This window comes from Chaetomium tenue (assembly GCF_020726465.1).
Source record: "Chaetomium tenue strain MPI-SDFR-AT-0079 chromosome Unknown F5144scaffold_7, whole genome shotgun sequence".
In the NCBI taxonomy this organism is placed as follows: domain Eukaryota; kingdom Fungi; phylum Ascomycota; class Sordariomycetes; order Sordariales; family Chaetomiaceae; genus Chaetomium; species Chaetomium tenue.
In genome coordinates, this window is record NW_027117335.1 from 1158365 (window position 1) to 1175784 (window position 17420).

Here is a 17420-nt window from a genome sequence, read left to right on the forward strand (position 1 = left end):
GCCCGATCCAGTGGGGGTTCATGTGAAAGGGGGTCGGTCATTCCCCGGCCGCTGCTCGGCGGGGTGCGCCGAAAGGGAGGGGGGGTCGGCCGGGGTTTGCGTGCCTGGTCTGAACAAGTTCCGGAGCGTCTTCCGGTCCATCCTCGGGGAGATCTCACGAGATGCGTACAAGATCCTCTCCCCTCTGCTCCGCGCGGGTCACGCACGTCTCGGTGGGCCTTGGCCATGCAGCCTCGCGGGCCCCAGACCCTAGACACCCAGGTTCAATTCCCACCGCTGACAACAAGTGCCGAAACGATGCAGCGACGCCACGCATTGATCGCTGAGGCAAAAGAAAGCTTATACCCAATGGAGTCTCAGAGGGGAAACCGTGCCAGATTGGGACTTCCCCCAAAGCAATTTGTTGTGTCCTGGGCATTCGGGTGATTTCTAGAGGTCCTTCAATGCACGAGATCGGTGGTCTTCGCCCTAACAGGTCACAGCTCCTTGACCAAGCTCAGAAGGGTTTCGGCCCTACCACTGCGAGCTTTCAGTTCCTAATCGGGGATGGCGCTGCGGGGGCATCCCCATGTTAGCAACGGAGCTTAAACTGACGGCAGGTGCATGTGCCTGTCCCGACCCCAGGTTCCTTCTGCAACCCTGATTCTTTGTTTTCTGTGATTTTACCTATTTTAAGTTTTTTTTTATTCTTTGGCCTTCTAATTCTTTGTTGCTCTTCGGCTTTGTTCGCACAAACCTCGGCGGGTTTTCATGGTTACAACGAGTTGGATTCGTCATCTTTCCCGATCGGGTCAACGCCGATGATGACGGGTTGCCTTGCCCAAGTTCACCGGACCAGCCCAGGCCATTGTGCAAGATCCCGCTTCTGCAGTTGGAGGTCGACCTTCATCTCATGCCAAGGCCCTGGTCTCAAGGTACTACCCTTCGTGACGTTCCTCGACCGGGTTTCTACACAAAAGGGGGTGTCGTCAAGAAGCTTGGCTGCTGACTGCATGCCCATTTGCCCTTGGTGGGCAAGCACAGACACGCCATGTCACAACCCTGCAAATATCGGCCTGGCTATACTTGGTTTATTAAACTGTTACTCCACCGTAGCCAGAGAGCTCCCTACGATGGCTCGCCCTCCCACGCCCCAGACGAGCCAGCTTTCTCAGAACCCATCTGCCGCGCCCACTCGTTATGCCGATTCATGATCGCCATGGTTCATCAACTGCCATTGCCTGCATGCTTGGTTTGACCTGTCGGTGGCGGTTGTCGGTGGTTTAGTTGGAACACGCCCTTCATGAAAATTCTTATCATGAATGTCTGCCTTGACTCCCTTTTGTCGTCATCATTGTCCAACGTTTCACGCCGCCAGCCCGCGTCTGCCACCCGCCTCCCGCTCTTGTCTAAGCGACCTCGGTTGAGTAGTCGCCTATCTAAACTCACGTGGGCAGGAGGCCGTGCCGTTATCAGATGCTGCAAGCTGCAGCGCGCTGCAGTGTGGCAGGCTGGGCAGGACATTGCCGGAACCCCACTGCCCGGAGGCTGGACAGGGCGTGTTAGAGAACCTGATGCGTTGTTGTTTCTTGCCATTTGGCAGATATTGCCTGCGTTTGTGGGGTAAAATTAGGGTGACACCCGGAGTGGGCTCGTCGAACTCTGGTTTTCGAGGACTTCGTCGCATCCAACGGTCAGATGCTGCTCTCCGTCGGTTCCTGTTTTATCCCATCTTTAGCCAGATTGCAGATGCGACTGTCCTGCCAGAGTCCCGGCCTGCTGCTGCCATGGGGATCCGCTTGGGTTACACGCCAGGCGTCCTTGTCTGCCCTGCCAGGCATCGGGTTTGGTGCTTTGTCAAGCTGACCAAATCCCAGACTGGAAGTCGTCGACATCGACAAGCCCCAAAGTGGTTGTCACTTACACCGACCCACCGCCGACCCCCGTCGATATGCGCATGGCAGCCCCGGAGCCCTGCGTCGCCTGCCGCAAGTGCACTACCGCCCTAGTGGGCTGCGGCGCGGCGGTTCATCAGCGGCCCTCTGATATGGTACCGGCGTCCCTTGGCTTCGCCGGCCGGAACTTCCCATGCCATCGCCATCGTGGTTACGGTGGAGTTTCAAGTGCCGTGGCGGTCATGGCCTCTGACACCGAGCTTCCCCCCATGTGACGCTGGCGCAATCAACAGTTCATTTTTGCGAGCCATACATACCTTGCTCTGGCTCTCTCACCCAGCCAGTTGCCGTAATCCCACACCCCTCTCACCACTTCCACCCCCCTTGGACTGTTCTGTGGCACGGCCCTGGAAGGGGACATGCCGGCGCGCAACATGGCGTTTCGGGAAAGGGAGTTATATACCAGGTTGTCAAGAAAGGTGCCGTCAGCTCCTGGGCGATCTAGACCACCACCTTGTCCTTGCTCCTGGAGACCTACGCTCCGTATAAAGCAGCCGGCTTGTCCTGGATCTTGTCTGAAGTGCGGGCTGTCGAACCGTCCTACGAGCTCCTGCTACCCCCGACCCACCGCCATCTTCCCCCCCTTTACGACTTCGTCCCCGTGATGGCTGGACAGCCCGCTAATGGAGGAAACGGACATGGAGATGCGGCTGGGGCCACCCATGCCACAGAGGCCTTCTTCGCCCAGAGGCAAGTGGTGATAGAGCGGATTATGAAGTACTGGGCCGCGGGCATATGTGGCCTGATCGCCGTCTTCGTCCTCTTCCACTGGGCACGTTGGTTCTGCGTCAAGGTGGAACGTTCAAACAAGCCATACGGAGTATTCGGTCGTCCATTCGTTGCGAGCTCAAGGTAAGGGTCACCTTCCTCCACCAGTTCGAAGAGCTATCGACTCACTCCCCTAGACTCGTGAGAAATCTGCTAGTACGAAAAGTCCCTGGCTTCAAATCTGCCGGGCATGCCATGGTCATTATGGCCTATGTCGCCATCAACCTGGCTATCGTGTTCACCAACGTGGACACCAGCTCGATGGGAAGCTTGGGGCACAGGTTCGGCTGGTACGTTGACTACCTTCCCGTACTCCCACCACAACGTTCTGGAATAACTGCTCATGGGGTTGCACACAGGGTAACACTAGGGAACCTCGTCTTGGTCATATTCTTGGCGCTCAAGAACACCCCCTTGGCGTTCATAACGGCCTATTCATACGAACGGCTCAACTGCCTTCATCAGATCGCCGGCTGCAGTATGTTTATTGCGATGCTTCTCCACGGCGCCCTATACACGGCCTTCTTCGACAGCCAGGGCCGGCTGTTGCACATCTACTCCGAGAGTTCAGGGATCGCGGCCATCGTGGCAGGGTTCGCTTTCCTGAGCGTTGTATTTTCTGCTTTGGTCCTTCGACGTTTCTGGTACGAGCTGTTTTACGTCACGCATATCTTCTCCTGGATCATAGCCATCATTGCCGTCGGTTTCCATCGGCCCGAGATTGCCAACAAAACGCTCATTATCGTCCTCATCGCCGCGTCCATGTGGTTCCTCGACCGTGTCATCAGGGCCTCTAGGATTCTGTACTACAGCGCCAACAACGGAGCAACATTGCACCCCTTGCCTGACGGGAGCACCAAGATTGTCATGAAGAAAGTCCCGGCAAGGGCGGAGCCGGGGAAGCACTGCTTTGTTTGGATTCCCGCCATCCGCAGGTTCGAGACGCATCCGTTTACAATCCATGGAAGCTCGCCCCTCGAGTTTACAGTCAAGGCTCGCAACGGGTTCACTAGCGACCTCTACAAGCATGCTGTAGCCAACCCGGGTGTGGCAGTGAGGGCATCGATTGACGGGCCGTATGGCACGTTCCCTAACCCCATGGAGTTTGACAAGATTGTGCTGATTGCCGGGGGCGGTGGTGCCACCTTCACATTCGGCCTTGCCGTCAACGTGCTCGAGAGGATGGACGAGGGGTCCCCCAAGAACATTGTGTTTGTGTGGTCGGTTAAGAAACACGGTCAGTCCCTATCTTTCTGTCCCCAATACCATTTCCGGGCTGACAAGGTGGAAAACAGAGAATCTCTCCTGGTTCAAGGAACAGCTCGAGCTACTAAGGACGCATGCGCACTCGCCCAACGTCAATGTTTCTCTTTATGTTACACGGGCTCCCACGTCGACCTCCGATCTCCCGAGCGAGAGCGAGAACAGCGAGCATCCTGGCCGCTCTGACTCGTCTTCCGATGGCGCTGACTCGCCGCCTTTGTCGCCAGTTGGGTCCGACCTTGAGAAGAACGTCCGTCAAACTGCAGTGCCCGCCGGCGGTTGGCCGCCGCTCTCACAAAGTGCCCTCGAAAAGCAGACGGAAGCCATCGAGACGCAGGTCAAGCATAGTGGTGCGGTTGAGAAAGATACGGCCACCGTTGCGGAAGCCGTATCCCACACCTTCTTCGAGTACCCCATCAAGGCGGGGCGTCCCGATGCTGCGTCTCTCATTCGCGATGCCGTCAAGACTACGCCGCGGAACCAGCGGGTTTTGGTTGCGGCATGTGGACCGAACGGGCTGATGCATGTGGTCCGGGACACCACCGCCAAGCTGATTGTCGGCGATGGCCCGGCCGTGGAGCTGCACTGTGAGCAGTTTGGCTGGTAAAGGATGTATACTTACTACTATAGACGGACTCGGTATCTCCCTTGCCAGGAGCTTTCATAAGCTTACATACGCCCTCGTTTATCTGCCAACGGATCTGCGAGGAACTGTTATTTGTTTGCTTGGGTATTTTCTATTCTCGATACTGGGATGAACTGGCGTTTTGGCTGTCTATCATCTTACTCCTCGGCAGGGATCACTATCAAAAGGGACTCGGAACAACAGGGATTCAGTTATCATTGCCACGTCGCTGGGCTGTTGCACGCCAACACGACTGGTCACGGATTCCTAGGTCACCAGGTAGAGCAATATCAGAGTTGGCTACCTTTATATGGACGAGATTCGGACATGGTAAAGCTTAGGTAATTAAGCGTGAACTGACTGTGGTCCGAATATGAACACGGCTCTCCCCGCTCTGAACCTTCCGCATGCGACCTCCCGCCCCCTCTTCACTTTTGTATCACTCACCTTGACACCGCAGACAACGTTGCGCCATTTGGCGGCAGGTTGGCGAAAATTCTGCGTGGGGTTGTCGATTCGGTTGAAGCGGCTTCCCTGTTGTCCTGGTTGTCTAGCCCTGGCGCTGGGGCGAGGATGATAACTAGTGCTGAAACCAACCTCCTAAAATTTTCTCAAAACTAGGGGGCAGAAGCCTAAAAGAGAAAGCTGAGTGAGCCTCAACGACGACGTCCTGGCTTATCGTCAAGATCGGGATCAAGCGGCCGAGGACCCCGGCAGGGCCGAGCGAATCGGCGAGGGACCAGGCAGCTGCAAGTCGTTCTTGGCGTGCGCAATCACCTTAGCGTGCCATCCTCAAACCGCCCTCACAGGTGATGAACACCAACCTCTCGAGTTTGCCCTGAATTTGAACCCTCTCAAATTGAAATTGCAACTCAAAATCCAAAACCCAATTGCCTGCGCACTTCCATTGGCATTATGCGATTTCAATAATCCGATTTCTACTATTCGGCAAATCTCATTGATCATTCATTGACGTCAAAGGGCCGTGACAAACCGGCCTGGGCCCTCCAGCACACCACTCGCTATCTTGGGACGAGAGCTCTTCCCTGCTCACTTTTGGTCCGGAGCCCGGATCGCGATTGCTTCGGCTCCACCAAGCCGCAAACCACCCGACACATCACGCCGTCGTCTACAGCACCAAAAGAAAAAATACACCAAAAAATACGTCGTACAATCTCCGTAACCATGCGCAGTTACACTTTCAAGTGGTCAGTTACACCCTCTTCCCTCTTCCCGCGCCCAGAGGCTGGTCTGAGAGCGCAAGCTCTGACTCGCTTTTGCCCGTGCTAAGCTTTCCGCGGCCGCGACACACCGAGACCACGGATAGTCGCACCTTTTGCTGTGACAAGTGTGTCGCTGACTGTTGCTCCTCAAATCGTATTTAGGCCTCACCATGCCGAAGAGGTTTATGTGACAGGCACCTTCGACAATTGGACCAAAAGCGAGCGCCTCGACCGGGTCGGGCAGTCCTTCCAGAAAACAGTGACGCTACCGGAATCTGACGCCAAAATATTTTACAAGGTTCGTAAGCCATTTCTTTCTGTTTCCGTTTGAACCATTGCGCCGTCGTTCCTTGGCGCTCTGGAGCCCAAGTGTCTACGGCAGTAGGCAATTGCATTTTTCGAGAAGACGACAGCAAGGCGCTCCCCCGCCCAAAGTGCCGACCACGCTCAGATAAGTCCCGGCTAGAGGAGGGGTCGTTGATGAAGCAGCGGTGAGCTCGGTGAGGACGGAGCAAGTCGCTCCTCCGAAGCCAACCCCACCAATATCATCCCGCGCCCGCGCCCAGTGCCATTGAGCCGGCTCAGAACGGTTGTTTGTGCGGCGCAGCTGTTGTTGTTGGCAATGGCCCTTCCAGCAACTGCTCCAATGTTTCCAATTGTTGTTTTCACCGTACTGCGTAACCACCCGCCTCTCGCATTCAGTTGGGACTGCGATGACGCAACCTCGTACTCCTCCAACCACCGAAGGGAGCCGCGACAAGCAAGAGGAACAATGACGGGCAGGCGATCACAAACCACACTAGCGGCAACTGTGGGACCTCCTGGGCGCAAAAAAAACAGTCATTTGGGCCCGTGACCAAGGACCGTAACAGGGAGCCAGGTCCTTGCTTCAAGCTTGTTGACCTCGCCCCTCTTTTGCGCCCGGGCCCTTTAAGATGGCGGGGGTCCCCGCGCTTGCTTTGCACCAGCTTGACACCAACATTGATTGACATTGGTGCTTTCGATCGGTTTCGCCAATTCCTTACTCGGTCGCTGACGTATCTGCTATTTTACAGTTTGTTGTCGACGGCAGCTGGACCACAGATCACACTGCGCCCCAAGAAAAGGATCACGAAGGGAACGATAACAACGTCTTGTTGCCCGAACAGATGGACAAGCTAGAAGAAGCTTCCCAGGCTGCGGCCATCAATAACCTCGTCCCCGAGTCCACCACGGCCCAATTGGCCGGCGCGGTGCCCCTAGAGGACAAGAAGGAGGAAAAGCTGGAAGACAAGAAGGAGGAAGCGCCGGCAGCCGGTTCGGACGCTGCCGTCCTCAGCTCCGCGGCCCCCGGTTCTACCACAGCTCAATTGGCTGCTGCAGTACCACTCGAGGAAAGCAAGGACAATGTTACCCCGCCGGGCGGTTATCCCGAGACGCCTGCAGCCGAGTCCACTGAGCAACTGAAGGTCGACCCCCTCCCTGCTGCTGAGGGCGCCGTCAATCCCATCAAACTCGAGGCTGGCGAGAAGGTTCCCAGGGACCTCACGGCCGATGCAGTCAACAGCCACGTCACGCTCGACAAGGAGTCATACGAGAAGAGCGATCGCATTCCTGGTATTGAAACAACACTTCCACCCATTACCGGCAACATGATCCCAGAGTCAAGTTTGCCTATCACTGGCGGCAATGTCGCCACCATCAACACGGTTACTAGTGAATCAACCACCGCCGCCTTGGCCGGGCAGGTTCCCCTGGAGCCCAAGGTGCCCGAGATTGTGAAGAAAAGCCAAGAGGAGGCCCATGTGGACCCTGAGGCAAGCGCCAACAGCGAGGAATTGACGGAGAAGGTCGCTGTGGAGGAAGAGCTTTTGGACAAGGTGGCCGAAGCTCCCTCTACCTCGGAGGGCACCGCTGGGAAGGGCACTGAGAAGTCCGAGACCGACAAGTCGGCCGTCGAGAACGCGATTGCCGCTGCTACCTCGGCTGGTGAGGTGGCACTTGGAGCTGCCATTACTGCTGCTGGGGTGGCACTGCCCGTCGCGGCCGGTGCTGCAACCCATGCCGGTGAAGTTGCTTCGGGTTTTGTGCACAAGGCGGGCGATGCCGCTGCGGATATCGCCTCCAAGGCCACAACTGCTGCATCTGACGCCGCAACGACCGTACCTGCCGCCGTCAAAGGGTCCCTCCCCGGGGCAGCCCAGGCCGAGGCCGAGGAGAAGCAAAAGGCTGCTATCGATAGCATCTCTTCGGAAGTGCCGGCCGAGGTCAAGGAATCTTTGAGGGCGGCAGGCGAGAGCCCCGAGGCTGCTGTAAATACCTCTGCCGTTGAGGAGAAGAAGGAGTACGAAGCCGAGATTCTCTCGAAGGTGAAGCCCGTCGAGGCTGAGGAAACGCAAAAGGCTGCTATCGACAATGTCTCCCCGGAAGTCCCGGCCGAGGTCAAGGAGTCTCTAAAGGAAGCGGGGGAGAGCCCCGAGGCTGCTGCTGATACCGCCGCCGTTCTTGACAAGAAGGAGTATGAGACCGAGATTCTTGAGAAGGTGAAGCCGACCGAGGCGATCGGCGAGTCGTCAACCAAGACCACCGAAGAGGCAACGGCTCTAGCGGTCGAGCCGCCCCAGCCCGCCGTGGCGGTCAAGGCCGTTGATGAGGCCAAGTCTGCGGAGACGGCAAAGCCCGCCGAGGACGAGGGCCTCAAGCTCACCGAGGATATCGCGCCTGCGGTGACTGCCTTGAGTGTTGAGCCACCGAACCCGGTTGAGACTGTCAAGGCTGTTGACGCAGCCCCGCCCGCGGACGTGGCGACTGGTTCCGACGCGCCGGTTGCGGCTGTTGCTGCACCTGCGGGAACCGAGGCATCCGAGCCCGCGAAGGTTGCCGAGGAGCCCAAGACTGCAGCTGAGCATCCCGCGTCAACTGAGCAAGCTGCACCCACTGAGGCGGCCAAGGGAGCGGACGAAGTACATCCCGCAGCTAACGGCACCCACGGCACTAATGGCACCGCCGCTACCGCTGCCTCTACCGACAAGGCCACCTCCGAGAAGAAGAAGAAGCACAGAATCAGTGGGTTCTTCACCAAGCTGAAGCAGAAGTTCGCTTAAGCTGGCGATGAACTCCTCTTTTACCTACCTCGCTATCCCCACGTCTTTCGTCGAGCATCCGTCTTGCATCATACCTAGGCACTGATCAGGCGGGTTTCCTTGCGGAATGCTGAAGCTCACGAATGGAGTTGGACGAGGGAGGATGATGTTTCTTTATCGCTATCGTGTTATGACCGGGAGGGCGTCGTCCATAATTTGATTGTCTCGCCTCGACTTGGTCATATGGATGAGATGGAACTTGGTTGTGTGGGGGGTGCGAGTGGTTGCTGCGATATCCAATTCCTTTTTACCATATTTTGATTCCTGTCTGGAGGGTTTCGTCTATTGTTAATGTCTCCTTTTGGTTTTCCTTTTTTGTAGCTAGGTACATTAACGATCCCGCTCGGGGTCTACACAAACGAAGTTGTTGTGCCTATGCTCCTAGCCTTGGTGATAGTGTTTAGCATCAAGGCTGTGAATAATAGGTATCTACCTACCTTGGCCGTTTAGCTACAATGTTGCGAGCTTGTCTGAGAGCGGCCTTGCTTGCAGCCAAAATAGCGTGCCTCGGAAACTCGGTTTGTACGAATACTCGACGGGTCTACGAGTACCTCGAGTCGAGATTGGATTAGCGGAATAATTCACTGAGAAATACCTGGGATGGGGCCTGTTTCACGACCCCTGAAGTCAGCTGACAAAATTCGTGGGTATTTGTCGTCCCAGGTCCGACCGGGAAGCCATTTCGCCAATGACGGCCCCAACCTTCGCCATCTGCCCCGCGGATGCGGAATGGTGACTCTTCCCTCTTCTTTCGCCGAACCTCCGTGGGGTCCAGACCGGGCCCCTCAGAAACCTACATTTTGCCGTCGACGATGAACGATTGACGGCGGAGTTGCTCAATCCGACTTTTCGACTACAACTGCGATCTCATTTCGAGAAAGCAGACAACTAAGCTGCAACCCGCTCCTTGGTAGGCCTGAGCCCATCCCCCCCATGCCCGGCCGGCATCAGTCATCGGCAACGAATTGCAACTCGCTCTTCCCCTAGCATCTGCCAACACCTGCATGTGTAGGCTATCCTACGAAGATACTCGGCCGGGATTGTTGCAATTTGCCCGGACAAACTCTTCGACCATGAATCCGACGTCATCTGCTCCAAACAAGGCGCCCTCGGCCCCGACGACCGCGAACCATTCCCCATCGGCTCCTCCTACCTCAAACACCAGCTTTGACTCCAATCGACGTCAGATACAAGGCCCATCACACCCTCAAGCAGTCCCCCGGAAAGGGCAGGGCGCAAGGGGGCAGCACCGAAACCAAAGGCGAGCAGGAACACAGGGCGACTCGAGACACCTTGACGACGAGGACGCAATGGCTGAAATTCGCGCGCTGCGAAACGCCTCGAGCAGGCGCGGCCAAACATCCATCACGCATCTCATGAGTTACGCATTGCCGCCACGTCCGCACGAGGGTCACCAGTCATACTCCCGCTCCTATCGCCGCAACCCTTCCTGGGGTGTCGGCTCCGGTTACCACGCCGCCGACAAGGCCCGCTATATACACGCGAACTATCGTTTTGTGGTCACCCCCGGGGGTAACTATACCGCTCAAGCCGCCGACGCCGATGAGCACATCGATTGGAACGATGTTCTTCAAGTCATTGCCTCGGCCGAATCTCAGCAATCATCTTGCCCCATTTGCCTCTCGGCCCCAGTTGCGCCACGCATGGCAAAATGCGGGCACATATTCTGCCTTCCCTGCCTGATGCGCTTCATGAACACCAATACCAGCGAGGAGCCCGGGAAAAAGCAGATGCGGTGGAGGAAATGCCCCATTTGCGAAGACTCGATATACCTCTCGGATGTGCGACCGGTCAGGTTATACGCCGGCCAGGAATGCGCATTGCCGCGTAAAGGCGACGATGTGATTCTCCGCCTAATGATGCGCACCTCAAAAAATACACTGGCATTGCCAAAGGAGGGTGCGGTCGAGGTATTTCAGTCTGGCGACGAAGTCCCGTGGCATTTTGCGGCAAATGTTTTGGACTATGCCAGGATCATGAGGGGCACCAGCGGTTATATGGCGGAGCAGTTCGATCACGAGGTAGAAGAGCTTGTCAAACAGGAGCAGGAAGATGAGCTCCTTTACCACGAGGACAACGAATGGACACAGAAGGCAATCAGGGCGATCAAGGCGGCAAAGGAAAAGACGGCTGAGTTGGGCGAGGCAGAAAAGGCGGCTGCGCTAGCCGGGATTTCTGGACCGGACCAGTCGAAACAAGTCGAGCAAGACTTTTACTTTTACTCGTCACTGCCGCACCTCTACCTCTCGCCTTTGGATATCCGAATCCTGAAGACGAAGTACGGGTCGTTCTCTGCTTTCCCGTCCACGCTGCTCCCCAGGGTTGAGCACATCTCAACCGGCCATGTGGTTGATGAGGCCCTGCGAAAGCGGGCAAAATACCTCGGCCACCTGCCCCGGGGATGTCTGATTAGCTTTTTGGAGTGCGACTGGGCAGATATCGTCTCGCCCGAGATCCTATCCACGTTTTCCGAAGAAATCGAACGCCGCCGCAGGCGTAACCGGGAGAAAGCAACGCAGGAGGAACGGGAGCGTCTTCAAGCGGAAAAGATCGAGGCAGCTGCAATCCGCGATGCTCGGAGAAACTTTGGCGCCATTGACGAGGGGGTGACTGTCCGCTTTGGGAACACTGGCCTGGACGAGTCCCCCGTCAATATGGACGACTTCATACCGCTCGGCGCCGAAGGCACGACACCGCCGAACCCGAGAGCGGGATTCTCCTCCCTGTCGGAGATGAGCACTAGTCCATCGGGCCGTAGGACGGTTTGGGGGACGCCCCTAGTTGCAGGCGATGAGCCCGAAACCCTACCCATCCGACCTAATGCGGACGATGGGTGGTTGAAGGACGATGCTGTGCTCGAGACGTTGGGGGATGCCGACATCGCTATGCAGCTAGAGGCGCTCGGGGTGGAAACGAAAGGTGAAAGTAGCTCGAAGGCGGCTGCTGCTGCGCCTGGCGGTGGGGGAGGAAAGAAGAAGAAGAAGCAGAAGATCACACTGATGAGCACCGGTGGTCGACGGGGTCTTTAGCCGGCGTGGACTTGGGGGAGGTTCATTCCCGCTATGGGCTGGCCGGCCATGGAAACGAGGGGTGCTCCAAGACGAGCTAGCTCGACGGTTCAAGAGAAGAACGCGGGGGAACTTATACCGGTGGCACTTTGCCATCAACTAGACCGTAAATCCGATTATTATATATAACTGTTGATGCTATCATACGACGTATCTTAACGGTCAGTGAGTGGAGTTGGTGTTGCCACCGTTTGGTTAAACTTCGTTTTATGGTTAACGAGGTAAAAAAGGTTATCTCGACGTGCTTTGATCGACTGGTTTCCCCAAACAAGCATGTTATATACATGGGTACTTAGCTGTAACTCTTGACGACTGTCGACATACAGCAACTCTTAATTATCAGTAATTCCTAACGTGCAAAACATTTTACGTAGGGACCCCGAGGACTGCATGGTGGAGTATGCATCCGGAGCAGCCCCACATCAAACTGGGAAGACCAACAACCAACCGCACCCTCTGGCCAAAAAAATAGATACACAAAAATTGTCTTTTAGTGGGCCCGCCTGCAAGTCACCCTCACGAATGTACTGCTCTTGAACAAATTATACACAGATAATTAGGAAAGCTAGATAGGTTATATTAAACAAATAGAGGGAGAAAAAGTGAAGGAATGTATTGCACTTAGTTTCATCTGATTTGGGCTTGATTTGGTCGAAAAGCATCACATCAAGACCAACTCTGGATACTTGTTTGTGTATCTATTTTTCTGCCCAGACATGACATCCCATATATGATGTCATGGAGTGATTGAATTGAGACCGGGTGATTGAACTGAGGCTGGGTGATTGAACTGAGGCCAGGCCCCTATTTAAAGGGTGGCTTGAACTCGAATCATGTGAATCATAAAGCATATCGCTATCATCGGTATCACTGAACCATCTATAAACAAACCAGAATTATCATCACAACTCCGAATTCGCAACCATGACCATCTTCACGTTACCCTACCCATGCACCAAGGTAAACAACAAACCGGCCCCTCCTCCCACCCGAGGCGACTCCCCCAACGAACACCACCATCCCCAAGTGACCACGGGCGAAAACATGCCCACCACCACCCGCGAAGCACCCGGCACCGTCCCCGCCAGCTCCCTCGCCACCTCATCAGCCCACAAAGGCGGCGCCTTCACCTCCAACACCGGCACCAACAAAACCGCCTCCGAAACCAGCAGCGGAACCAAAACCAAAACCCGCGGCGGGGGCAGCCTCGCCAACGAACAGTCCTACGGCGGGCCCTTCCCAAGCCACCTCATCGAGTCCTACGGCGGGCCCTTCCCAATCCACCCCATCGGACAGCAGCGGCGGGACCCGGCCGGCCGGCACGGCAAGAAGCTGCGGCGGGAGGAGGGCGGATTCGAGGGGAGTGGCACCGCGGGGGATCCGGCGTTGATTGCAGTGTGTGGGTCGAGGGCGACGACGGCGGCGGCGGTTTCGGGTGGGGGGCGGATACCGCGGTGGGCTGCGGGTGCTACGGAGGGGATTCGGTTTGGGGATGCGGAGGTGGTGAGTCGGTGGGGTGAGCCGGTTTGATTTGCTTGGTTGTGTGGGCTGTGGGAGGAGGTAGGTGTAGGGGTGGCAACGGGAAAGGTTGGGTGGGTGACTGACTGCTTTTGGGTGGGTATGTTTGGATGGATGGGTCTAGAGGCCTCGTGTTAACGTTACTTGTCCGATATCAACCTGCCCGGGTGTGACAGCCTGTGTGGCATCAAGGGTCTGTCGGCAGGATCAACGAGTGCTTTCTGGGGATGTCAACAAACATGTTATCTCGGACATTCACAACCACAACTTGCCAACCTGGCTAACTCGAAACAAATAATACACAACAGACATTCAATTATTTATTAGCGTTAACCCCAACATTAAATATTAGTCAAAATCCACTTGCGGGTGCTGCTGGTGTGGAGTTGCCCTAAGGAACCTTTTGGCGGTTCCTGACAGCGGACGAACCAAGCCCAGGTAGGCTTATTGGCGGCCCGACTCCCACGCATGCAAACAAACCCCCCCTTAAAGCACAACGGCGAAGACACCGGCAACCGCAGCGAGGACACCGCCCGCGTTAAGGGCGAGGCTGGCGGCGCTGTTGGTGTCGGCAGGGCCGCTGCTGGAGGTGGTGGCGGAGGCGCTGTCCCCCTCGGTCGAGTCGCCCTGGTCGGCGCCAGCGTTTTGGGTGTTTTGCGCGGGCGTGGCTCCCGTCTGGGTCGGCTGGGGCGCCTGGGTGGCCTGGTTGGAAGGGAACTGGCTCGCGTAGCCGCAGAAGATGTCGCGCTGACCGGCGGCGTGGACTGGGAGGGAGTCAGTAAGGCCAATGAAGGGTGATGATATGTTGGCGGGGGTAACTTACACTGCTGGGGATCGTTGGGGCAGTTGTTGTAGCAGCTGTGCCGAGGTTGGATGCGTTAGCCAAGCGGAAGGTGTGTTACGAGAATGGATAGAGGCGCCGTACGTCAGGATGTTTTTCCACTGGGCGCATAGGCAGTCATAGTCCTTGCCGCCGCACGAGTTGAGCTTCGCTGTCTCCGAGGTGAGACAGGCCTCGACGATGTAGTCGGCGCCGCACTCAGTAGTCTGAGCCATGACGGACGAGGCCATCACGGCGAGAGGGATCAGGAAGGCCTTCATTTTGGACTGGTACGTTGCGGTAGTAGATTCCTCGGAAGGTGGTGAAACGAGGGAAGGGCTTGATCTACGCTGTCTCGGTAGTGGGTTAATATACACAGACGTAAAACAGAACACACAAAGGGGCTTGGAATGGAGGGGAGGAGGTCTCACATGGCAACGGACCACGGCTACAGCAACGGGAGGTGAATGTCTGAAGTGAATTGGGACGGTGGGCGAGGAAATGGGCGGCGGGCTCTTCAAGAACAGACGACGAAGGGGTCAGTAAATGAAAGGCACGCTAGCCATGCCCGTGTTGGCATGGCGCGCCGCCGCATGCCTGCATTGGGGTGTCACCGATTCTTCCAGATCTCAGAGCGGCCCACCCTGGACAATCCCCTGCTCGCGGCTTTTTGACTTGGCCGCTTCGGTAAGATAGAAGTTCCGTCGCTCGGACTTCTCCAATCCAGGAGGAAGGCGGCGTGGTGGCTGTTTCGAAAATCCTCCATTGCATCGTGTGCGCCGCGATAAGAGCGACTCGCGCCCCTTCGACGCGACGGCGCGGAATCTATTTGCGTTGATTTCGCCTCGGCAATGGTGATGCGGTGATGGCCTCACAGGGTAATATCAGTCAATAAAACAGACGCGATCCCGTATCTGGGGTGCCCTTGCAGCTGTCCCCAGGAACGCCCCGCTGATTCGCTAATCTCTCGCAAGATGCCCCGGCCCGGCCCTGCAGCTAAAGCCTAATGCACCAGAATCCGGCCCACTAGCAGTGAGGTAGGTGCCTGGAAGGTTTCTGCCAAGCTGGGTGAAATGCATCCTGCAGGTTTGGCTCCAAATTCGAGCTTTTAGGTTGATGCGCTCTTTGAGCCTCAATTTTCGACTGAACTTTGGAGAAAGATAACCTGTGGGAGGCAGTCGCCTGTCTTCGTATTTCAGAGACATCGACCGGCACATTAGTTCGCGGATGAACGAGCAATCAGCAGCATGTACACCGCTAGCCGGTCGTGGCACTCGAGCCTCGGCGGCGGTCGGATTAAACATCCAATGATGTTTCGTCAAAACCCAGAGATCGTCGAGCAGTGTCTGGCACCGGTGGGACCAGCAATCCGGGGGGAGGTCCCCGAAGGGCCGGCCTGCATTCCATTCATTGTTGTTGGCCTGCAACCCACACACGTCAGCGGGTGCGGTCCCGGGGGATAGAAGTTGCTTCCTCTAGTAATTTTTCTTACACGGATATACAAAGAGGGTGTTCTAGAGTACATACATGCTAGGTAGGCGAGGTGAAGATGGGTCGGGCTGGCTGCTTAGGGCGCCTAAGCCTTTTTGTTTGGAGGCCAAAAGAACCGGGGTATTGTAACGTTATATCGGCGGCAAGATGGCTCGCACCGAGCCAACGTCTACATACAACAAAAGGAAAAATAGTATGCCGTCCTGCGTGGTATCAAGTAAACGCCCGGATATGCTCCCTCTAGGTAATGTTCCGCCTCCTTTCCATGTCCCTCCCCAGATGCCCAAGTGTCATTATGTGTCCGTGTCCGTGTCCATGCGCTCCCAGGAATGCGATGCAATATGAGTGAAGAGCGCGTCCCATTCCTCCCGCAAAAAAATACCCCACGGCCTTCGCAGAAGGCAGCATCACGCGCGAAATTTGACTGGGTTCGACCCTCCTCATGCAAAGCGGCTTCGTTTGCCCCCGCCCCCAAACATATCCCTGCCGTTGCCGTAGTCCAGGCTGCCCAGATCAAATATCTCGGCCAGGTTGACTTTCCGTTTTTGTCCAGCCCCTCTTCCCAGCGCAGTCCTGGTCCCTGTCCGTCCGTTTCTGTTCCTCCCGCCGCGAGATGTCGCACGAGCGTTGGAAGGGCTGATCGTTTGGGGGTCCGAGAGATCGAGGTTGGCAAGCCGTAGGGCTTCGTCGTGGGGATAAGGATGTGTTGTTGAGAAGTTGAAGTTGTCTTGAGAGGGGACGATAATGTCGACTTCCTCCACCGCGGGCCTGGGTGGAATCGGCACTGTTGCCAGAACGGGCGGTGCTGAGGCGTCTCTCGTCAGGGCCTCTTCCTTGCCCCTCTCCCGCTGTGCTGCTGCGGGGACACCTCGCTGCACGTGCGGTGAAGATAGAACTTGTGGTGTATCCGATCGATCGGCTTCGTCGTCGCTCTCGAGCGGTGGGGATGTCGAATCTCGACCCTCCATGCGATCCATGACCCATTTCCGGACCCTGTGCGCTTCCCCATTCCGCATGCCAATATTCTCCCTGTCTAGAAAAGACAGCAAATCTTCTAGACAGTCATGGTATCCATCGGCGCGCGATTTGGTTTGCGCTTGGGCCGAAGTCTTATAAAGCTTTGTCACCGAGAGCGCTGCGGCCTTGAAGGCATCGAGTAGCTCGTTCGCTTCGGCGCTCATTGTGTGGAGGCCAACTGACGAGATACGGCGCACTGGTGGTCGAATAGGAGCTTTAAGGCCGGCCTGATGTAGTCCCCTCGAGCAAGTTGGGTTTTGCTAGCTGTCGGCTGCGTTCCAGCGAATTCGACTTCGACCGGGAGATTGAGGGGTTTTCACTAAACCGAGCAGGGCTAAGATGGACGGAGGTGGGCCAAGGCGGAGACCACCGTCGTAGCGGGACAGTCGGGGTTTCCACAAGGACGGCGCTGGATATCCCACTTTTGCTGTTGTGAGCGGTTGGGGGAAGAGTGTCCCGTGCTTATTGTCTCGAGATGGGTGTTGGTTTTAGGCTTCTAGACTATGAGGAAGATAGTCGGCTTACGGCGCTGTGTTGTCATCTCCCCATG

At 56.5% G+C, this 17420-nt stretch overlaps 7 protein-coding genes across 7 annotated transcripts; 4 read left to right on the forward strand and 3 right to left on the reverse strand.

The window, feature by feature from the left end:
- Window positions 1–1206: 1206 nt before the first annotated feature.
- F5144DRAFT_551748 (uncharacterized protein) lies at window positions 1207–2295 on the reverse strand (the record flags this gene model as incomplete). The annotated part of the gene is made up of 4 exons (XM_066787705.1): window positions 1207–1238; window positions 1429–1589; window positions 1904–1984; window positions 2192–2295. 4 exons carry the CDS (start codon window positions 2293–2295, stop codon window positions 1207–1209), a joined length of 378 nt encoding a protein of 125 aa, XP_066638838.1.
- F5144DRAFT_387828 (ferric reductase NAD binding domain-containing protein) lies at window positions 2150–4768 on the forward strand. Its single transcript, XM_066784694.1, has 4 exons — window positions 2150–2786; window positions 2840–2992; window positions 3062–3939; window positions 3998–4768. Exons 1-4 carry the CDS (start codon window positions 2539–2541, stop codon window positions 4570–4572), a joined length of 1854 nt encoding a protein of 617 aa, XP_066638839.1. The 5' UTR covers window positions 2150–2538; the 3' UTR covers window positions 4573–4768.
- A 1007-nt stretch (window positions 4769–5775) lies between these two features.
- Window positions 5776–8896, forward strand: F5144DRAFT_499090 (uncharacterized protein; the record flags this gene model as incomplete). The annotated part of the gene is made up of 3 exons (XM_066786309.1): window positions 5776–5798; window positions 5976–6111; window positions 6869–8896. 3 exons carry the CDS (start codon window positions 5776–5778, stop codon window positions 8894–8896), a joined length of 2187 nt encoding a protein of 728 aa, XP_066638840.1.
- Window positions 8897–9625: 729 nt separating this feature from the next.
- On the forward strand, window positions 9626–12323 carry F5144DRAFT_387795 (uncharacterized protein). Its single transcript, XM_066784693.1, has 2 exons — window positions 9626–9845; window positions 9948–12323. The coding sequence occupies exon 2, from the start codon at window positions 10009–10011 to the stop codon at window positions 11983–11985; it is 1977 nt and encodes a 658-aa protein (XP_066638841.1). The 5' UTR covers window positions 9626–9845; window positions 9948–10008; the 3' UTR covers window positions 11986–12323.
- A 467-nt stretch (window positions 12324–12790) lies between these two features.
- F5144DRAFT_586040 (uncharacterized protein) lies at window positions 12791–13866 on the forward strand. Its single transcript, XM_066789729.1, has 2 exons — window positions 12791–13243; window positions 13280–13866. Exons 1-2 carry the CDS (start codon window positions 12949–12951, stop codon window positions 13552–13554), a joined length of 570 nt encoding a protein of 189 aa, XP_066638842.1. The 5' UTR covers window positions 12791–12948; the 3' UTR covers window positions 13555–13866.
- Window positions 13867–14816, reverse strand: F5144DRAFT_586043 (uncharacterized protein). The gene is made up of 3 exons (XM_066789730.1): window positions 14468–14816; window positions 14366–14400; window positions 13867–14306 (listed from the first exon to the last, which is right to left on the reverse strand). The coding sequence occupies exons 1-3, from the start codon at window positions 14641–14643 to the stop codon at window positions 14029–14031; spliced, it is 489 nt and encodes a 162-aa protein (XP_066638843.1). The 5' UTR covers window positions 14644–14816; the 3' UTR covers window positions 13867–14028.
- Window positions 14817–16245: 1429 nt separating this feature from the next.
- Window positions 16246–17233, reverse strand: F5144DRAFT_387971 (uncharacterized protein). The gene has a single exon (XM_066784695.1). The coding sequence runs from the start codon at window positions 17032–17034 to the stop codon at window positions 16294–16296; it is 741 nt and encodes a 246-aa protein (XP_066638844.1). The 5' UTR covers window positions 17035–17233; the 3' UTR covers window positions 16246–16293.
- Window positions 17234–17420: the final 187 nt, after the last annotated feature.

Bases quoted from the DNA above. Each gene is read 5' to 3' on its own strand.
- F5144DRAFT_387828 (XM_066784694.1), top strand. From the start codon at position 2,539: ATGGCTGGACAGCCCGCTAATGGAGGAAACGGACATGGAGATGCGGCT. The intron at 2,787-2,839 runs GTAAGGGTCACC...TCACTCCCCTAG, and splicing joins CCATTCGTTGCGAGCTCAAG to ACTCGTGAGAAATCTGCTAG. The intron at 2,993-3,061 runs GTACGTTGACTA...GGTTGCACACAG, and splicing joins TTGGGGCACAGGTTCGGCTG to GGTAACACTAGGGAACCTCG.
- F5144DRAFT_387795 (XM_066784693.1), top strand. From the start codon at position 10,009: ATGAATCCGACGTCATCTGCTCCAAACAAGGCGCCCTCGGCCCCGACG.
- F5144DRAFT_586040 (XM_066789729.1), top strand. From the start codon at position 12,949: ATGACCATCTTCACGTTACCCTACCCATGCACCAAGGTAAACAACAAA. The intron at 13,244-13,279 runs AGTCCTACGGCG...GCCACCTCATCG, and splicing joins GGGCAGCCTCGCCAACGAAC to AGTCCTACGGCGGGCCCTTC.
- F5144DRAFT_586043 (XM_066789730.1), bottom strand. From the start codon at position 14,643: ATGAAGGCCTTCCTGATCCCTCTCGCCGTGATGGCCTCGTCCGTCATG. The intron at 14,401-14,467 runs GTACGGCGCCTC...ACCTCGGCACAG, and splicing joins CAGTGGAAAAACATCCTGAC to CTGCTACAACAACTGCCCCA. The intron at 14,307-14,365 runs GTAAGTTACCCC...ACTCCCTCCCAG, and splicing joins CCCCAACGATCCCCAGCAGT to TCCACGCCGCCGGTCAGCGC.
- F5144DRAFT_387971 (XM_066784695.1), bottom strand. From the start codon at position 17,034: ATGAGCGCCGAAGCGAACGAGCTACTCGATGCCTTCAAGGCCGCAGCG.